We start from the raw sequence: 21,765 nt of genomic DNA, 5'->3' as shown, positions 1-21,765 counted from the left end.
ATTGAGGTGTACAATTTGTCAAGTCTTCTCTGCTTACATGTGATAGATGAATTATTCAAGATTGGGAACAGGCATAAACCAGTAAATTGCAGGCCAGAGGTTAGATTAGATTATTAGATTAGATTAGATTATGAGGACACGCAGTCCTCTTTTATTGTCATTTAGTAATGCATGCATTAAGAAATGATACAATGTTCCTCCAGAATGATATCACAGAAACACAAGACAAATCAAGACTAAAAAGTACTGACAAAAACCGCATAATTATAACATATAGTTACAACAGTGCAAAGCAATACCGTAATTTGATGAAGAACAGACCATGGGCACGGTAAAAACAAGTCTCAAAGTCTCTCGAAAGTCCCATCATCTCACGCAGAGGTAGAAGAAAGAAAAACTCTCCCTGCCATGAGCTTCCAGCGCCGCAAACTTGCCGATGCAGCACCCTGGAAGCACCCAACCACAGCCGACTCGAGTCCATCCGAAAACTTCAAGCCTCCGACCAGCCCTCCGACACCAAGCACCACCTCTGCCGAGCGCTTCGACCCCGGCCCCGGCAACAGCCAATAGGCAAAGCTGAGGATTTGGGGCCTTCCCCTCCGGAGATTCTCAATCGCACAGTGGGGAAATTATTGGAAAAATCACTGAGGGACAGAATTAATCTGCATTTGGGAGGGAATGATTAATTAAGGACAGTTAAGGCTTTGTTAAGGGGAGATCCAGTCTAACTATTGACCCAGCAAGACCTTTGACAGGGACACAGAGAATGAAAGCTCATGGGATCCAGGGCAATTTGGTAAATGTAATCCAAAATTGACTTGTTGATAGGAGACAAATAGACTGATTTTGTAAATGGAAAGCCTGCTACCATTGGTGTCTTGCAGGGAGCTTGCTGTTTATTGTCTATATTAAAGCTGTGGACACCATTATAGGATGAATGATTAATCAGTATGCAGATAGGATAAAAATGGAAGATTGAATTTAATCATGAAAAACATGAAGTCATGTATCTTGGAAGGACTAATAGCAGTAGGATAAAGCCAACAAATCATAGGACCTAGGAAACACCAAGAGACGGAATCTCCTCGGTGTTCATGGCTACACATCCTTAATAACAACAGCACAGATAGATTAGGTGGTTAAGAAGGTTGAGGCATACTTGCCTTCATTAGCTGGGGCATAGAATATAAGAGCAGGGAGGTTATTATACAATGACACAAAACATTAGTTAGGCTGCTGGTGGAGCACTGTGGAGCTCTGGTTAAGACTATAGGAAGGAAGTGATTGCACTGGGGAGGATATTCAGACAATGGACCAGAATGTTGACCAGAATATTGGACCAGAATGATGGAATGTATCAGTCAAGAGGAGAGAATTGATAGGCTGGGCTTGTTTAAATTGGAGCACAGAGGGGGGACCTGACTGGGATATTCAAAAATATGAGGGGATTAGATAGGGTGGTTAGTGAGAAAAATGTCCTCTTGAGCAGAGATGTGCATGATCATGGACACACGGTTAAGGAGTAAGAGATATGAAGATCTGAGGAAAATATTATTTTTTACCTGGAACACTTCTTTATAAGGTAGTTGGGGTAGGTACTCTTATGACATTTAAGAAGATGAGCATCATTAGCTCCATGACATCGAAGAATGAACTAGTATTACCCAAGGAATTACTGATATGCTGACGCAATTAATGTAACTGAAGACTATGTTCTGATACTATTGTATTTTCAAAATAGATTTCTATGAATAAAGTGTACTTTTGAAAGAGAAAAATGGGATTTCTCTGCGTAAGTACTTGCTGGCAGGCAGACACATGGTAGAGAAGGCCCTGTTTTCATGCGATAATTACATGGCCATGTCAACATGTTTAAAATAAATCTTCGACCCATAGGGAATGTTCTGAGCATAGAGATTGGCAAAGTGTTTAAGGAATGAGCCTGCTGGAATTCACAAGAAAGTTTAGGCCTGTAAAAGACTTTTGTTGCAACAAACTGATCATCTCAACATAGACAACAGAAACAGAAACTTAAAAAGCATTGTCAAAACAGTTAGTGGAAGTCTAGATTAAAATAGATAATATCCTCATTGCCATGTGTTCAGCAGATTACATTGGTGGGTCTGAGAGTCTGTGGAATCACAATATTATTACTAATTACAATGCACAAATAGGCAATGGGCACATCTAGACCCTCTTAGTGTTTTTGATCAGTAGTCCTATTCTTACAGTCTATTCCTTCCACAAATTTGCTCATTGATCTGGTCTCTTCTTTACTCTGGTCCACTCCCCATATCCCTTAAGTCAATGGATGGCCTGGGGTGGGTATCATCCTCCACCAGTCAAAAGTCAACATAAATTCATTATTCAAGTACACATATGTCACCATATACAACCCTGAGACTCATGTTCTTGCAGGCATATACAGGAATAAAGAAATACAACAGAATTTATGAAAAAAAAACTGTACACGAACAAAACGTTTCAACCAAGTAATGCTTGAAAGAAAACAAATTGTGCAAACAAAGAATTTAATACTGAGAACAAGAGTCTTTAAAAGATAATCAGTTGGTTGTAGAATCAGTTCAAAGTTGTTGTCAGTGAAGTTATCTGCTCAGGTTCAGGAGCCTGATGGTTGTAGGGTGATAACTTCCTGAAACTGCTAGTGTGGATGTAAGGCTCCTGTACTTCCTGCCTGATGGTTAGCAGCGAGAAAATGGTCTGGATGATGGGGACCCTTGATGATTGATGCTGCTTCCTTGTGGCAGCGCTCCATGTAAAAGTGTTCAGTCCTGTGATGGACTTGACTGTGTCCATCCCTTATCGTAGATGTTTCCGTTCCCGGGCGTTCTTGTTTCCATTCCAGGCCGTGATTTAACCAGTTAGGGCGCTCTCAACTGTGCACAGGTGACATGCCGAATCGGAATAGTCAACACTAAACCAATTAAAAGAGAAAAAAATTACAGACAAAATGATGGTGGTAGCTTTCAAAATTATTTCGCTATGTTAGGTCAATTTTTTCCCATCATAAGGTTGTTTTCGGCATGGACTAGATGGGCCGAAGGGCCTGTCCCTGTGTTGTACATCTGTATGATTCTAAACCCAATTTTATTTTCGGTTTTCACGATAAAATAACTCCGGGACAACAATAATTTACCATATGTCTGCATTTTATGTCATCATAAGCAACAGTGGTAAGGAACTGCAGCGCAGTGGTTTTCACAGCGCCGCTGGTGTAGTGGTATCATGCAAGATTCCCATTCTTGCGACCCGGGTTCGATTCCCGGGCGGCGCATTATCTTTTCTTAGCGCTGAATAATTCAATTAATTTCTGCATTTTACATTTAGCGCTAAATTAGTTTAACGAACAATGCCCGAAAAAGCTTTAATTTAGTTCAAGTTTGCTTTAGAGACAGAATTCACAGCTTCATGGTTATGAAATCGTGTCCTCGGTTCCGAAGGGAAGACGTATTGAAGGCCGAGCCCGCAGAGCACAGATTCCGCGCAGGCAGCACTACAATAGTTTAGTCGGTGCGCTGACACCGTTCAGCCAGTGGGAGCCGCACCGTCAGTAGGTAGACTCCTGTCGGCGAAAATAGGCGGTCAGAGAGCCCAGCGTTTGTTACAGCACAACCGCATTTAGCAGGCAGAGTGCTTTCCGCTGTACCGTCTGTAACAGCCCGTACAGCTCGCTATCCACCAGACACAGAGAGGCCTCAGCAGTAGCAACACACACACTTGAGCAGTTGTGAGCACAGCACGATGAGAAACGCGTGCACCGACCTCACCAGGCGCCCGTGGACCCTTCACCGCCGTGAAAGCACACGAAAATGTACCGTACTTCTCTCACATCTGTTCCGCGTTTCTTTACATAAAACAAATACATACTAAAACACACAAAAACGTTGTTTTATTACTGAGATCGACATCGCCGCTTCAGGAGCTGTCGATTTTCTGGCAGGTAACTTTATCGACAATATACTTATAAAAACATTCAAGGTAAAGAACAACGCCGTACATTACTACAACATATTAACAAAAAAGATGTTTCCCAGAGGAGTGATTAAAATAAACACTCCTGACCTCCCTGCTGAGTGTGGCAGTGTGTGATGTAACGAGTCGAAGGCAGGGTATGAAATAAATAAAGTGTGATGTTCAAGGAATAATGTTTAAGGAAGTTTTCGGGCTTTTGATGCGTTCCAAGATAGCGAGACGAGAACTCACTACTAATAGTGATCTACAGGGGAGACAATGGCATAAAACACTGACTTTTTAAAAAAGGGCCGTGCGATGCGTGGAAGTCTAGCATTCATTGTTCATCGATAATTGACTTTCAAAAGGTTGCCTTAAGCATATTTTTGCATGTGCAGAGTAGTAAATTACAGTGGTAAAAGACAGCTCTGGTCAGGTTGCAGTTTAAATTAACCATAGGCTGATTTTCATATGCTGTAAAACAGGAAGGCAATGAAGATCGCGTGAATGGGAATTTATTTGGAGATGTCAGGACTTGGTGCCAGGGAAGATATCTCGGGCATTTTTATACAGGTTCAAGTTAATGAGGGAGAAATGTAGCCCAATCAAATGAACAAATGATTGGAACAAATTACTATGGATACAGAAAATCAAAACCAACAATTAACAGACAAGAAATACATCAATGTTTGAGGTCAGCAAAGTGAGTGGAAGGGAGATATTTTAGCAACACTGCTGCTGCTCCAACATTTACTTGGACTTCTGGTAAGATGGCAGCCCTTGCAAATACAGTGGCCTCTTGGACGCCAACCGGAGGTGCTTTTTCTCTGTGTAAGATTTGTTTTTTATGATCCAAAGCCAACTCTACTCCAAGAACTTCAAGTAATGCAGGGCTACTCCATCAGTGAGCTGCTGGTGGACAGCAGTAACTGGATGGGTGTCAGCAGCAGAGCCAGCCGAGGCTGGGATGGTGGATAAGGAGCCCATTGGGATATCAGAGGAGCCGGTTTGGGTACGAAGGAGCTGATCCCGCTGAAGACAGTGTTGCTTACCGCTACTCGGAAGCATCGAAGTTGGTGCAGGAGATAAGTCTCGGACATTTCACTTGTTATCGCAACACTCTGCTGGACAGTGATAATGTCAGTTGCTGCAGGCCCGTTACGTTTGTCTGGTGGCAGGACAGATGACAAGGCAGCTCTGTAGCCTCAGTTGTAGTGAGGACCAGGCCTCAAGCCTTGGGCTTGCTGCTGCAGACCAGGTGAGAAGGCGGGGAAGCGTTACAACGTGGTGTTTGCACTCGACTGGGGCCTGACCTCTCCAATCGTTACTGCCCTCTCAAGCAGTGGAATGACAAGCTGGATTGTGTGCATTTGCTCACTGCAGGGAAACTGTACCATCGATTGTTGGACATTGTTGCTCAGGGTCTTGGGCAATATATATGTTTTTTTGGAGTCAATATGCTTCTTTGCCTGCTAGTTTGAATGTTTGCTTGCTACTTTGAATGTCTTGCACCTTGACCTAGAGGTGCACCGCCTCGTTCAGCTGTATCTATGTATGGTTTGAATGATAATTAAACTTGATTTAATTTGATTGGATTGATCGCTTCAATAGAAGTGGAGAAAGGAGAGGGGAAGGGAAGAGGAAACAAACTCTGAAAATGTGAGGCCAAAGTTATCAAGACAAAAATCACTTAAAAATATGAGTTAGTGACAGAAGGCAGGAAAATAAAAGAATCGAATTGAAACTGAAAAATACACACATATGTGTTAAACTCAACTAGGCTGACATTACATCATTGTCCCACTTTTAGTTTTTAATGCAAGTTAATCAGAATGATTGCTTCTACCATTGCCATCTCTACCTGAGTACACCAGCAATCTAGGGCAGAAACACCAAAATACTCCCCCCTTTGGATAAAGAAATTTCTCATCACCTCTGCCCTCAGTACTTTGAGATTGCCAGTCCTAACTCTGTATATCCTTCTTAACTTCTATATTATGTATTGCATTGAACTGCTGCAGCTAAGTTAACAAATTTCATGTCACATGCCGGTGATAATAAACCTGATTCTGATTCTGAAATCTCAATTATTGTACCCAAATCCCATTACAAATAGAGCCAATATGATATTTGCCCACTTGCCTTCTGGTTTGGATAGTACAATTTGCGTCTGATATTTTTTTCACGCCTTTATTTTTTTTCTTCGTACTTTACAATCAAAGAAAAAAAGTAATATTTGAACTTCTGACTTCCTGACTTTTAAGTCACACTCAGTTAAATTCAATTAAAGTTGAACGATTGAGTATAGGGTTGATGAGAACTGTTTTTAAAAGTTGCATTAATATAGATTTTGGAACTGAATTATTCTCCTTAATCACAATTTAACCAGTGATAAGAGTCTTTTGAGACCAGAAATTAATATTTCTTAGATGAGTCCTGCCTCACTATCTCTCCAGGACGGTTAGGTCAACAAACAAAATCCACTGGCTGAATCCTTCAAACAGATGCCCACTTAAGTAAATAACAAGTGACAACATTTAGTTTCTAAAATTTGGAAACAAATGTCTTTCACAGTTTTGAGTGAGATTCTGGATACATCTTATTTTAATTTAAATTCAGTTTTCACAGAGCATGTTGGTAAAATTTATATTTAAAGGGAAATAAATAGGCTTCTCATTTCCCTTGGTTTAGAGTCATAGTACAGTACAGTACAGAAATGGGCCCTTCATCCCATCTAGTCCGTGCCAACCTTTTTTCTCCATCTAGTCCCATCTACCTGGATGCCATGGTAACATAGGGGTTAGTGCGATGCTATGATAGTTCGGGGCTTGGGGCTTGGAGTTAAATCCCAGCATCCTCTGCAAAGAGTTTGTACGACCTTCTCGTGGAATATATGGGTTTTCTCTGGGGGCTCCAGTTTCCTCCCGCAGTCCAAAGATGCACCAGTTAGCAGGTTAATTGGCCGTTGTAAATCATCCCATGATTAGGCTAGGGTTAAATCAATGGTTGCTGGTTGTGTGGCTTGAAGGGCTGGGAAGTCCTATTCTGCACTGTATCTCTAAATAAATATATTTTTAAGAAAACATGCGTCCAGACCAAGAGTCTCCAATTGTTGCAATTGAGTCTACATCCATTACCTCCCCTGGCAGTTCATTCCACATTCACATCACTCTCTGAGTGAAGAAATTTCCCCAAAGGTTCCCCTTTAATATTTAATCTTTCACCCTACCCTATGATGTCAAGTTCTCAAACAACCTTGGTGGAAAAAGCCTACATACATTTACACTATCTTTACCCCTCATTATTTTGTATACTTCTATCAATTCTCCCCTCATTCTTCCAGGCTCCAGGGAATAAAGTCCTAGCTGTTTCAACTTTTCCCCTCAACTTAGTTTCAACTCCTGCAACATCCTTGTAAACTTTCTCTGTACTTTTTCAATCTTATTGATCTTTCCTGTAGGCAGGTGACTAGAACTGCACAAAATACTCCAAAATAGGCCCTGTCAATGTCTTATACAACATAACATCCCAACTCCTGTACTCAATTCTCTGATTTATGGCCAATATGCCAACAGCATTCTTTATGACCCCATCTACCTGTGATAGCACTTTCAAGGAATTGTACATCTGTTTTCTCAGATCCATTTGTTTTACAACACAGCTCAATATCCTACCACTCACTGATAAGTCCTACCTTGGTTTGTCCTGCCAAAGTGTAACACCTCACACTTGTCTGCATTCAATTCCATCTCCCATTTTTCAATCCATTTTCCCAGCTGGACCAGATCATTCTGCAAGCTTTCACAGCCTCCTTTAGTATCTACTATGCCCCCAGTCTCAATGTCATCCACAAATTTACTACATTATATTTAAATCATTAATAGACCTAGCCATCTCCTACCTATTCCTGTCTTCTGCTAAGCCAATGCTAAATGCAGTTTACTACTTTATCCTGAATGCCAAGCGACTCCAACTTCCACTTCCTTTCCTTCATCAACCTTCTTTGCTTGTAACCTCCTCAGAGAAACCAAGATTGGTTTGACACGACCTACCGCACACAAAACCACGTTGTCTATCCCAAATCAGGTCATGTCTACCCAAATACTTATATACCTTGTTCCTTTTAGAATGCCATCCAATAATTTACCCACCACTGATGTCAAACTCACTGTGTGACAATTTCCCGGCTTACTCTTATAGCATTTCTTGAGCAATAGGAGAACATTTACAATCCCCCAGTCCTCTGCACTTCATCGGTGGCTAAGGATATTTTAAATCTCTCTGCCAGGGCCCCTGAAATTTCTGCACCAGCCTCGTACAAGAAGTCCTCATGTCAGGTACTGAGCATTTATCCACCCTAATTTGCCAAGGGAGTAATGCTGCTTAATACCATAGTTACACAGGGATTAAATAAGACTATTCATCAGAAATGCCTGGTAATAAATAGAGTCTGGAACTCGTTACCATCTGGTATTCCTGGGCCCTACAGAGAGCACAGGGTGCAGTAGGCATTATGGGCATGAGGGTGCACGACTGACGTGGAGGGTGCAGGGCTGAGGGAGGGAGGAGCACCCGTCCGTCTTGAGTCTGATTTCCCGGAAAGACGGTGACGACATTCGCGTGCCGACGCTACGCTTGACGCCGGCTGTTGCCCGGCAACGGGAAAGATACACGGAGAGCGAGGAGAAGGCGTGGCTCCGCTCGCTGGCGGCAACAGCGTGGGGGGAAACATCTCTTCCTGGGTTGTTCCGGCTGAACGGCGCGACACCTCTGGCACCCAGTCTGAATGAAAATGCTTGACTTGGACGCGGTGGGTGAAGTCAGCGAGTTTAACATCTGCTCCAGCCCCGGCTACACCTGCCTGGCCGGCGGCTGCTCGGTCTCGGCTTGCGGTTCGTGTTACACCTGCACCCTCCAGATGAAGCTCGTCGCCACCAAGCAATGGTTCCTCCGGGCTGGCGACCTGACCAAGCAGCTGTTTTTGAAAGGGCTGATCCGGAGGATTGGCAGCAGGGACCTCTTGCTGCAGGTGGACAGACTCCTGCAGCCGACATTTGGTAAAGATTTCACCCACTCTCGCTCATGTGCTAACCCAAGCCTTCCAGGGGACTTAAGTACGCAGAGCTCGGACCGCAGTTTGAACAAATCCGCTCTATGCGAATATATCTCCGACACTTGGGAATGGTTCGCTAACAGCAGATACTGGACAAAAGCAAACTACGTTCTGGGATTACTCCAGTTATGTGATGTCAAACTACTTTACCTTCTAGCTAATCTGGTTCGCGCTCTTATACTCAGTGAGAAAATGCCTGACTCCCCTGTAACGAAAGGTTAGGAATACCTCAGTATTTAATTGAAATGCGCACAATGACATTCACTTACAAAAGCAATAAAACATGGACTCTTTCCAACATTGAAGCAAAAAAAAATTAAATTAAGGGTATGCTAAGCACATTGCAGAATAATAACACGAGGAAATCTGCAGTCCTGACGAAGGGATCTCGGCCCGAAACGTCGACTGTACCTCTTCCTAGAGACGCTGCCTGGCCTGCTGCGTTCACCAGCAACTTTGGTGTGTGTTGCTTGAATTTCCAGCATCTGCAGAACTCCTGGTGTTTGTGAAATCTACAGATGCTGGAATTTCAAGCAACACACATCAAAGTTGCTGGTGAATGCGGCAGGCTAGGCAGCATCTCTAGGAAGAGGTACAGTCTTTCAGTTAGTCCTGACGAAGGGTCTCGCCCGAAACGTCGACTGTACCTCTTCCTAGAGATGCTGCCTGGCCTGCTGCGTTCACCAGCAACTTTTATGTGTGTTGCTTGCAGAGTAATATACAGTTTTGTGGGTTTATTAATGTTATCAATTGTTATTTTCAAAATCATGCTTTTAATCTGTCCTTGTTTCTCGCTCAATTTTCTTCCTTCTTGTTCCAGCCAGCAAAAGGTAAACTGTGTGGGATGGACTTATTGATGCACTGAAAAGGTTCATGGATTACTGTAGTAGACGTTGTCTATGTGGACTTCAAGTCTTTGACAAAGTACCTCATAAACAGTCGGTTAGTGAAGTCCAAGCTGAAGGCAGGAGGTTCAGTGCGAAATTGGATAAAAGCCAAATAGTTCGACAAAAGCAGCAAGTTGTGGTAGATGGTTGTATTTTTTCAGGCTGAAGAACGTTAGATTTTGAGGTTATTGCATAATCTGCATTAAATCACTGATTTTTTTGACTGATACGATTTCAATAGTGGAATAGCGAAATGGGCCAGTGGAACTTAACACAGGTAAGTGTGAAATGGATGGGCAGGAGTGATAAAGTTCTTACCACACAGTTCACAAGAAGAGTGAGTGGGAGATTATGTGCATAGATCTTTGAAGGTGTCAGGAAACATTGGCAGAGTGGTCAGTAAAGCAGTTGGGATCATGGATTTCATACATAACACCATAAGGCACAGGAAGACTGAGGCCATTTGGTCCATCGAGTCTGCTCTGCCATTCCATTATAGCTGATTTATTATCCCTCTCAACTCCATTCTCCTGCCTTCTCCCTTTAATCTTTGACACCCTTACTAATTGAGGATCTATCAGCCTCTGCTTTAAATCTACCCAATGACTTGGCCTCCAGAGCCATTTTGTGGCAATGACTTCCATAGATTCACTACCCTCCGGCTAAAGAAATTTGTCCTCATCTCTGTTCTAAAGGGATGCCATTCTATTCGGTGATGAAGCATCCCCTCCATCTCCACTCTATCTAGGCCTTTCGATATCCAATGGATTTCAATGAGATTCCCTCCCCCCCCCCACCTCATTCTTCTTACTCCAGTGAGTATTGGCCTGGAACCATCAAATACTTCTCATACATTAACTCTTTTATTTCTATACATAAATATATTCAGTAAAGATGCACGGAAGTTATACTGGGCTTTTGTAAAGCTGTGACCAGCTTTTAGTTGTAATATTGCTGCCAGTTCTGGTCACCATACAATCTTTGAAAAAGAAGAGAGGGATCTCAGATTAATTTGGAGATTTAGGAATTTCAACTGCAAGATTAGCTGGAGAAGTTGGGGTCATTCTCAAACTAAAGGGGGTTGAGGGAGTTCTGATCGAGTTATACGAGTTTTGACAATTTTATGTTAGATTGACAAAGTCATTGACACTAAATAAGGGTGTACATATTTAAGATTTTGTACATTAAATATTGAAATAAATAGGTAAAATATTTTCAGACTTTTGAGTGGTAATGAAATTGCAATTGCTGCCTTAGAGGTCAGTGGAAGCAGAAACCATCAATAATTTTAAATGAAGAATGAAGAACGGTTGAATGAATTAAACTTGCAGAGGGATGGGGATTGAGTGAGGGAATGGGATTGACTGGATTTTTCTATAACGAGTTGAAATGGACTCAGAGGCTACATATCCACCTCCTGAACAAGAGGCTTTCAGCAGTGAGACAGATTGGTTGGTAGAGTGATGTCACAACAACCTTGCACTCAATATTGGTAAGACCAAGGAATTGTTTGTGGATTTCACAAAGGTGAAGCCAAGAGAACACACACCAGGCTATCGATGGGTCAGCAATGGAAAGGATGAGCACTTCACATTCCTGGGAGTCAATATTTCAGAGGATCTATCCTGGGTCCAACATATTAGACCATAAGACAAAGAAGCAGAAGTTGGCCATTCGGCCCATCGAGTCTGCTCCGCCATTTTATCATGAGCTGATCCATTCTCCCATTTAGTCCCACTTCCCCGCCTTTTCACCATAACCTTTGATGACCTGGCTACTCAGATACCTATCAATCTCTGCCTTAAATACACCCAATGACTTGGCCTCCACTGCTGCCCGTGGCAACAAATTCCATAGATTCACCACCCTCTGGCTAAAAAAATTTCTTCGCATTTCTGTTCTGAATGGGCGCCCTTCAATCCTTAAGTCATGCCCTCTCATACAAGACTCCCCCATCATGGGAAACAACTTTGCCACATCCACTCTGTCCATGCCTTTCAACTTTTGAAATGTTTCTATAAGGTCTCCCCTCACTCTTCAAAACTCCAAGGAATACAGTCCAAGAGCGGACAAACGTTCCTCATATGTTAACCCTCTCATTCCTGGAATCATTCTAGTGAATCTTCTCTGTACCTTCTCCAACGTCAGGAGACCAAAACTGCCCACAGTACTCCAAGTCTCACCAGCACCTTATAGAGCCTCAACATCACATCCCTGCTCCTATACTCTATTCCTCTAGAAATGAATGCCAACATTGCATTCGCCTTCTTCACTACTGACTCAGCCTGGAGGTTAACCTTAACAGTATCCTGTACAAGGACTCCCAAGTCCCATTGCATCTCAGAACTTTGAATTCTTTCCCCATTTAAATAATATTCTGCCCGTTTATTACTTCTGTCAAAGTGCATAACCATACACTTTCCAACATTGTACTTCATTTGCCACTTCTCTGTCCATTCTTCCAATCTATCCAAGTCTCTCTGCAGACTCTCCGTTTCCTCAGCACTACCAGCCCCTCCACCTATCTTTGTATCGTCAGCAAACTTGGCTACAAAGCCATCTATTCCATAATCCAAATCGTTTATGTACAATGTAAAAAGAAGTGGCCCCAACACGGACCCCTGTGGAACACCACTGGTAACCGGCAGCCAACCAGAATATGAACCCTATTTATGCAATCACAAAGAAGACACCAGTATACTTCATTAGAAGTTTGAGGAGATTTGGTATGTCGCCAAAGACTCTGGCAAGTTTCTAGAAATGTACTGGGGAGAGCATTCTGAGTGCTTGCATCACTGCCCGGTGTAGAGGCTCCGATGCACAAGATCAGAAACAAAAGCTGCCGAGGATTGTCGACTCAGCCAGCTCCTTGATGGGCCTAGCCTCCTCAGCATCGGGGGCATCTTCAAAAGGCAATGTCTCAAGAAGGTGGCATCCATCATTAAGGAACCTCGCCATCTAGGGACGCCTTCTTCTCATTGCTGCCATCAGGGAGCAGGTACAGGAGCCTGAAGATGCACAGTCAATGTTTTATGAACAGCTTCTTCCTCTCTGCACTCTGAGGTTGTGTTCATGGTTTCTGAATGAACCCATGAACACTACCTCATCACTTTGCTCTCTCTTTTTGCACTAATTTATTTTTTATATATTTCCTATTGTACCATAGTATTTTTTGTCTTCCACTGTAGTGCAGCCACAAAACAACAAATTTCATGGCGATGTTCGTAATAATAAAACCTGATTCTGATAATGTCTATGACTATAAAGTCAGTGTAGTCTCTCTAATTTATCTTACTATAGTTTCATGTGATTGATTTTTAACATAGACCTTCATATCAATAATTTTCGACTGCATTTTTATATCATATTAACCAAAGAAAGATCAAGTGTTTGGTTAGCAGATTTCAAGAAATCCATGTATTAATGCAAAAGGAAAACTGGAAAGTAAATTTGTGCACAATAATCTCCCACAAACACCATTGTGACAGTGATTAACTGATCTGTTCATAGTATTGTTAGTTGTTGTATAAACACCAGCCAGGTGTTAGGTTGCTCATGTTCCTTTGTAGCAGTGCACTAATGTTTGGTTACTAAGAGCTCCTCTCTTTAAGTAAACATTAATCTTTTTTAGCCATTCTTCTCCTTGTGGTGCAGTTTGGTTGCTATAGTTCTGATATTTACCAAATTATGATACTTAGAACCTTTAAATCTACAGAGCTATGTGGCAATTGTTTCCACCAATAAAACCGACAGAACTTAGTCATAACAGCCACAGTACATAACACAATTAATGTAGCAAAATATCTTGAAGCATTTTATCTGATGTTAATAATTAAAATTAATATGTTATTATGAGAAGAGGAAACTGGCGAAAATGGTCAAAAGTTTAGTTAAAGTAGGTTTTAGAAAGCAAGATTAAGGAGGAAAGGGATTGTGCAAACTAGCTTATTATGAAAGGATGTTGTATGGTTTCAAAGTTAATCCTTGATATTGCCTTTTTCGTCTTCTTAGGCAGTCCTTTGGGATTGAGGATGACTGATATCCACTGAGGTCTTGTGGTTCTGAGGTGGATACTGAGAGAAACACAGATACAGTATATGCTCAGATGGGATGGGTACTGGCTGATGGGTGGGGTAATGGCTGATGGGTTGAGTAGTGGCTGAAGTGTTGGGTAGTGGCCGATGGGATGGGTACTGGCTGATGGGTTGAGTAGTGGCTGATGGAATGGGTTGGGTAGTGGCTGATGGAATGGGTTGGGTAGTGGCTGATGGGATGGGTAGTGGCTGATGGAATGAGTTGGATACTGGCTGATGGGATGGGTAGTGGCTGATGGGATGGGTTGGGTAGTGGCTGATGGAATGGGTTGGGTACTGGTTGATGGGTTGTGTACTGGCTGATGGGAAGGGCGCTAGCTGGTGGGTTGGGTAGTGGCTGATGGGATGGGTTGGGTAATGGCTGATGGAATGGGTTGGGTAGTGGCTGATGGGATGGGTAGTGGCTGATGGAATGAGTTGTATACTGGCTGATGGGATGGGTAGTGGCTGATGGGATGGGTTGAGTAGTGGCTGATGGAATGGGTTGTGTACTGGCTGATGGGTTGTGTACTGGCTGATGGGAAGGGTGCTAGCTGGTGGGTTGGGTAGTGGCTGATGGGATGGGTAGTGTCTGATGGGTTGTGTACTGGCTGATGGGGAGGGTGCTAGCTGGTGGGTTGGGTAGTGGCTGATGGGATGGGTAGTGTCTGATGGGTTGTGTACTGGCTGACAGGAAGGTGCTAGCTGGTGGGATGTGTAGTGGCTGATGGGTTGGATTGGTGTCTTTTCTTCTTGTACCTTGCTTTGTACAGTAGAATGCAAGTTCATTTCATTAAACTTGATGACTTTGTTTGAATTGTGCACTTCTGGTGAGGGGCTGTTTATGTAAAGAGTTGCAGCATATAAATAAATCTATATATCACAGATGGAAAGCAGTAATCCTACTGTAGTCAAACGTTAAAAAAGAAAGATGTATTGATACACTGCTATACAGTGTAATGTAAATAGAAATGTAAAATATTATTTTACAAGTATTATCTATAAATATCCCTTGTATGGGAGAAACTATTCTTATGAGTAATATAGAGAATCCTGTGAGATATTTTTGCAGACAGTGTATGTGAAGTGTGTAAAAACATTTACTGTTTTTGCCAAAACTCAGTTGGTGAAGTAATCATTCAACTCTGACTGTCGCGTTGTTCACATAATAATATCTACGTCCCATCGAATATGAGATAATTCTGACACAGCCATTTTCAATGCTTTAATAGGTTTATCTCACGGCAGGGTCTGTCCAAATGCTGTTTTCTTACCTGGATCAAGAGCTCATTGTCATGTAGGATAGGTCTTGTGATGGGTCAAGCTGGATAAAAAAATTGTGGAACAACACTAAGCAAGTTTGAAGATAGTGTGTTCTGATTTTGGTTTACATGAGCCTCTCAGACAAATAAAGGACAATTTAAAAGTTCATTACCAAGCAAGATTAATGTTCTACTCTAAATGTCACTGGTTAGTAGAAATGTAACGTTATTTTAACATACATTGTACTTAGCTGCTTCAATCTGAAGTGACTGGTAATTTGGAACAATCTCAAATACAATAAATAATCAAATTGTGATTGGCCTGATATTTATTTCATTTTGGAGACACAATGGAGACATTTTGTTTATTTCATTCTAGTTAGACTTAAAGAGACACAGATGGATTTAATATTGTTTTGTAAAAAGATTCTTGATATTTTAAATGAAGTTTCATCAGAGTCATTACCAGAAACACATGGTTGATGAGCTGTGGTGTGGAAATGAATATTTGTTCATATTGCTGTGAAATATTTAATCCTTTCTGTTTTTTTATCAAACTAAATGTATTAACATTTTAGCCTCTATATACGAGGGGCAATTGATAAGTTCGTGGCCTAAGGTAGAAGGTGTCAATTTTAGAAAACGTAGCACATTTATTTTTCAATATAGTCCCCTCCTACATGTGCACACTTAGTCCAGTGATCGTGGAGCGTACGGATCCCTTCTTTGTAGAAGTCGGCGTCCTGGGCCTCCAGAAAGTGGTCCACAGCAGGGGTAATTGATAACTTTGTGGCCTAAGGTAGAAGGAGATGAGTTATTAACTTCAAACTTTCTGCAGAATCACTCGGAGACTGCATGTGCATGTAACGAGAGCTGTATGACTCATCTCCTTCTACCCTAGGCCACAAACTTATCAATCACCCCTCGTATTATGACTGTTGAAAAATAGTGCAATATTTTACTTTTACTTTTTATTAATGACAGTTACTGTTTAGCTATTTTTGACCAATAACTTCATGGCGTTCCTGAATCATGGTTTTAATTTTTGTTTTCTGCTTGCTAGTTGGTTTTGTATCCACCTGTTCAGGCGAATTTTTAAACATTATTTTGATAGTGTTAAAACTGCACCAATCACATATCTAAATTTACATATAGGTGTATAATTTCATGATAATTTAAGTAGTAGCCAAAATATGCATTCGAACAGATGTTTTTATCAACTGATAGAATTTGGAAATAGTTCTTTTTATTAATAATACAGAAGAAGATTGAGACACGCTTCCTTGAGTTAAAATAACTTGTATTACTGATACTCCACAGCAGGTCTCACCTGAGATTTGAATTATAAGATGGCCTTAAACATTATACTAATGATTTCAGCAAAAGGAGATACGATTTGCTAAGACACAGATTTCAAACTTAGTTTGCCTGGACCTTGTGAGCATGAGGTCATCACATTTGTCCCTTTAATTTCCACATGTTTTGTTCATTTGTGTGACTTTGTGCAATAGAAATGCAAATCTGTTTAATAGCTGAAACATAGGGAAATGTAATGAGTGTACTGTTAGTTACAGAGAAGTTTCCAAAAGAGAGAGTTAACAAAAAACATCTGAATGACATTTTCATACATTGGGAATCAATTGGAAGAAATATTCAGTCTATGAAATTTCTTATTAACATAATTTTTATAAAAACCATAAAACTTGCAAAATGCTGTAATAAATTAGATATTTACTGGCAAGCAAGTCTGAAAACGCTGAGAGCACCTTGTTTATAGGTAATTATCTGGTGAATTTAAGGCAGCAAGTGTCCAGAAAATTAATTATGGTAGTAGTTGAAAATCTAAACAGAAAGTAGTAGAGATACACACTTGGCCAGACAGCATCTAAAATGATCTAATTCTGGCATTTACGTACTTCATTATTCCTCTGTTTGCTCCTGCAGTAGATAAATATTAAATCTTCTTGTTTTTTATCCATTTTTTCTGAGTAGACCCGTTTTGTTGTGGATTATTTATCGGTTTGAATTACATTGACATGGAGGTTTTATGGCAGATTTAAACATAATAATGAAAGATCCTGCTCATAACTTTGGTTTGAACCTTGCATTTTAAAATTTCCATTTGATATCCTTTCTTTGTAATATCAGAATCTGCAACCTATTCACAATGATGAAGTTGTGTCTCGTTCACACTGCCGAAGTTGTGTATCATTCACAACCCTTGAGACCCATTCTGCTGAATTTTGCAGGCAGAATCTTTGGGCTGGATTTCACTGATGTTCAGCTACTCATTCTCCAGAGAATCGGACCTGGGAACTGCTTTTTCTGGGTTAGTTCATTCCTAACTTCTGCTCTCTGCTTTGCAACACAGATGCCAAAAATGAACTGGAAGAAACACAGTGTGCATCTGGCCTTTCACATTGCTGCTGTATCCAGCTTTCTAGCTTTAAATCTTGTGTATCATAGCCAGCTATTATGTACATATTTACTTAGAAATACAACAGTGCGGAATAAGCCGTTCCGGCCCTTCAAGCCAAGCTGCCAGCGACACCGATTTCATGCTAACCTAATCATGGGACAATTTACAATGATCATTTAACCTACTAACTGATAAGTCTTTGGACTGTGGGAGGAAATCAGATCACCCGCAGGACACTCATGCATTCCATTGGGAGGAGGTACAAATTCCTAACGGGATACTGGGATTGAACTTGGAACTCCAATGCCCCAACCTATAATAGCAACTCATTAGCCACTCGCTACTGTGATTGACTACAAGATCTTTGAAGTAAAAATAACCCACGTTTTAATAATGATGCCTCTAAACCTAATAGTTTTAGGGGCCTCATAAAATAAGCTATGTCAATGAATTGCAACAAAATATATTATTTCTTTTTTCCCTGTAGAACAAATTTTGATCACCACATTTTCTTTTTATTTGGAAAAGAAAAGTATACTTGGCAGGAGAAAGATTAGTAGCATTGATTTAAAATCTCAGTTGAAATGGATCCTTTTATTTTCGTTTTAAATAGAGGTGTGATGGGGTTAGTAGGTATTGGCAAAACATCTTATCCCAGGAGGGCATTTAAGTATTACAAGGTGGGAGGAGGTATCAAAACATAATACTAGATCATTGATGCTGCTCTTTTCATATATGAACAACCAATTTTCCCCCTACTCCTCTTCCAAATTCAGGATGGCTGACTCCCACTTTCCATGATTATTGACACATCTGCTCTAACTCCCTGCTACGTCACCAGTCCCCTCCAGTATGCTTCCTTCGTGACATCTGTCAATTATTCTGTTTCCCAATCGTGGGAAGTGAAAGCAGACAGTGGAGCTAAACTGCAAAAGCAGCCATCACCCCTACTCCCTCCAACATGTGGAGAAGTCAAAGTCAAGATTGTGGTCCTAAGGTTTAGATCCACAAACTCGCATGTTACTATCCTTACCTTTCTGGGATAAGATCAGGAGAATTCTGAAATATTTTGTAATTGGAGCTTTAGGAAGTATGGAGGAACACAGACGAGCGAAAAACCACCTCAAAGTTCACAAATGGCCATAGTGATTATAATGGAAACAAAATACTTACCTTGGGCAATAATCTTGCTATTTCTTATGAAATTATACCAAAATGTTATTACAGAGCAATCAGCCTTATGTAACAATTTCAAACACCTTTGTGAAAAAAGCAAAATTGAAACCAATTCCTAATCACAATATCTGTTCAGAAGATATTTATAAAATTTACTGTAAATACATGCAAAAAACCTTTTACGATCATCATTATTAATGACCATTAAATCATATTTATTTTTTTCAGAATGGGTTAAGCATGAAGATACCGTCTCACTGAATGAATCAAGATACAGCTTTAAAACAGATGAACACCCCGAACTGCAGGAACTGGTTGATATTTGGCCTCAGTTTACTGTTGTCACTTCTGATATAATGCCTCGTAGCTTCCTCAATCAACCCACAGAAGCTGTTGGTAAGAAAGTTTAACCGATGATATTTTAAAAGGACTCTCAATTTTTACACCATTATCGACACCCTTGCTGTTCTGAAATCCCTCATTATATCTTTTCTTCATTTAATTGAGAATAATATAGCATTAATAACATTTAAAATAATTCCAGTAAATCTTGCAGCATGCCTGCTTGATGTGCCTGCTGCAGCTGACAAGCTAGCATTGAACCTTATTTTCTGCTTTGCCAAAATTATCATTCTGGAGATCTTCCTGGCTCCCTGAGGAAAGAGGGCCCCTCTCTTTCCCTCCAACTCAGCCTCCAGAATTATCTCAGAAAAGTGACAAGCCTTCTCTTGCCTGTGATCAGTGATGACTTCTAAGGGCTGTGGACTAACTTCCTTCATCAGTTGAGCCACACAGTGCAGCTCCCTTTGAGTGGTGCACGGATGCCTTCGTTTTGGGTTTGTTCGCTTCAACTGCACCAACTGACAGCCCTGTGTAGGATCCACTCTGCTTACCCCACTTGGGGAAGGGGCTGGAAAAGGTGCCCTAAAAATAGCCTGCCTTGAAACCTTCTGACCAGATTACCATGTCCAGTGGGATCTCTGTTTAAGGTTAGAAACAGAGAAACATGAACTTTGGAGCCTGGAATGTGCTCACTCTGAAAGGTAGTGCAACCAGTGATTGGCCAGAAAGAAAAGCTGTGATCATCGCCAGAGAACTGAGGAGATGCCATATCGACCTTGCTGCTCCTTCTGAATCCCACCTGGTAGTCAGAGGACCACAGAAAGAATGTGATTATTCCTTCTTCTGGAAGGGAGAGGCAGCTGACGAGCCCAGGGTCCATGGTGTTGGGTTTGCAATTAAGAACCAGTTTGTCAGTCAATGTTCCGAACTTCCCACGGGGATCAGTGAATGTCTCATGACCATCCATTTGGTGCTTGCCAACAACCAGATGGCAACCGTCATGAGTGCTTATGTACCAACTCTGGACTTGCATGAGTATGAAAAAGAGGCCCTCTACACTTGCCTAGATACAACACTGTTGAGCATCCCCAAAGAGCATAAGAGAATTCTCTTGGGGGATTTCAATGCTGGGGTCAGTCAAGACTTCAACCTTTGAAAGGGTACCAAAGGAAACCCAACATCAATTCAAATGGAGCGCTACTTTCACCATATTTGTGGAGCACAATTTTATCATCATGAACATTCTCCTCCACTAGAAAAACAAATTCAAGGCATCTTGGCAGCACCCTTGATCTAAACAGTGGCATCTCATTTACTATGTCACTGAGCGAGCTAGGGACTGATGTAATGTGAATATCACAAGAGCCTTGATTGGGGTCAGGTAACTGCTGGACAAATCGTGGCCTGATCTGCTCCACCATATCCATCTCAGATTTAGGAAAAAGAGGAGGGTTCATATGAAACAGACCAGGCCAATACCAAAACTGGAGCCCATTTGACACTCCTACCCTTCAGCATCTTCGGGTCTCGTTTGGAGAAAACCTCCAATGGGAATATCTGGAGGATATTGAAGAACACTGGGGTATGCATAAATCCTCCATCCTCAATGCCCACAAAAACATCCTTGGGTATAAGTCTAGAAGACATCAGGATTGGTTTGATGATAATGACATGGAGATGAAAACAACTTGCCTTCAAGAAAAGGAAAGCCTTTTGTGCCTGGCAGAATGACATTGGCAGCAAGACCAAAAGAGAATCTTACTTTAGAGCCAAGGAAAATGCCCAGTGCAGGGTGAAGGAGCTAAATAATTCTTAGTGGACTGAAAAAGCCCTGAAATTCCAGAGATTGGCAGATTCTGGTGACACAAGAGGCTACCAAAGCAGCCTATGGTCCAAGTTACTGCAGATTAAACCCTTTGTGCTCAAAGGACAGGTAGAATTTGCTAAAATATTGAAAGGATATCAACAATCAATAGAGAGAACACTTCCACGAGCTGCTTAACCGTGAAAGCACTGTTGAACAAGAGATTACTAATGAAATCCTCCAGAGACCTATGAGGGAAGACATGGGTAAACCTCTCAGTATAAAAGAGGTCCATGATGTCATCAGGAGCCTGAAAAGCAACACAGCCACCGGCCCTCAAGTGATCCCAGCTGAGATCCTTAAGGAAGGTGGACCAGCACTTCTGTGCCACATATCCTCTGGTCCATGGTAGTGTAGTTGATAGCACAACGCCTTACAGTAAAGATGACCCAGGTTCAATTCCCACCACTGCCTGTAAGGAGTCTGTACGTTCTCCCTGTGACTATGGGGGCCTCCTCCAGGTCCTCTAGTTTCCTTTCACCATCCAAAGGCATACCAATTGGTAGGTTAATTGATCATTGTAAATATTTCGGAGATTAGGCTAGGATTAAATCAGGCGATTGCTGGGCAAGGTGGCTTAAAAGGCCAGAAGGGCCTATTGGATGATGTATCTCAATAAATAAAAAAAAAATAAAATCAACCTGAAGAAATTCAACA

At 41.4% G+C, this 21,765-nt stretch overlaps 1 protein-coding gene and 1 non-coding gene across 9 annotated transcripts in view; both read left to right on the top strand.

Moving 5' to 3' along the window:
* fbxw10 (F-box and WD repeat domain containing 10) overlaps positions 1-21,765 on the top strand; it is a 377,757-nt gene that overhangs the window by 295,197 nt on the left and 60,795 nt on the right. For 7 of the 8 annotated variants that reach the window (XM_072242164.1, XM_072242165.1, XM_072242163.1 and 4 more), the window contains one exon: positions 19,131-19,298. In XM_072242164.1, coding sequence (XP_072098265.1) covers positions 19,131-19,298 — 168 coding nt within the window. Of the gene's footprint in view, positions 1-8,690; positions 9,303-19,130; positions 19,299-21,765 lie in introns of those variants that run through there. The other variant, XM_072242157.1, reaches the window with a different exon arrangement.
* On the top strand, positions 3,225-3,295 carry trnag-ccc (transfer RNA glycine (anticodon CCC)). The gene has a single exon. It is a non-coding gene; the product is annotated as a tRNA-Gly (tRNA).

This window comes from Mobula birostris, chromosome 24, assembly GCF_030028105.1.
Source record: "Mobula birostris isolate sMobBir1 chromosome 24, sMobBir1.hap1, whole genome shotgun sequence".
Classification (NCBI taxonomy): domain Eukaryota; kingdom Metazoa; phylum Chordata; class Chondrichthyes; order Myliobatiformes; family Myliobatidae; genus Mobula; species Mobula birostris.
The sequence above is the reverse complement of the archived record's forward strand: the minus strand, read 5'-3'. Positions and strand labels throughout refer to the sequence as shown.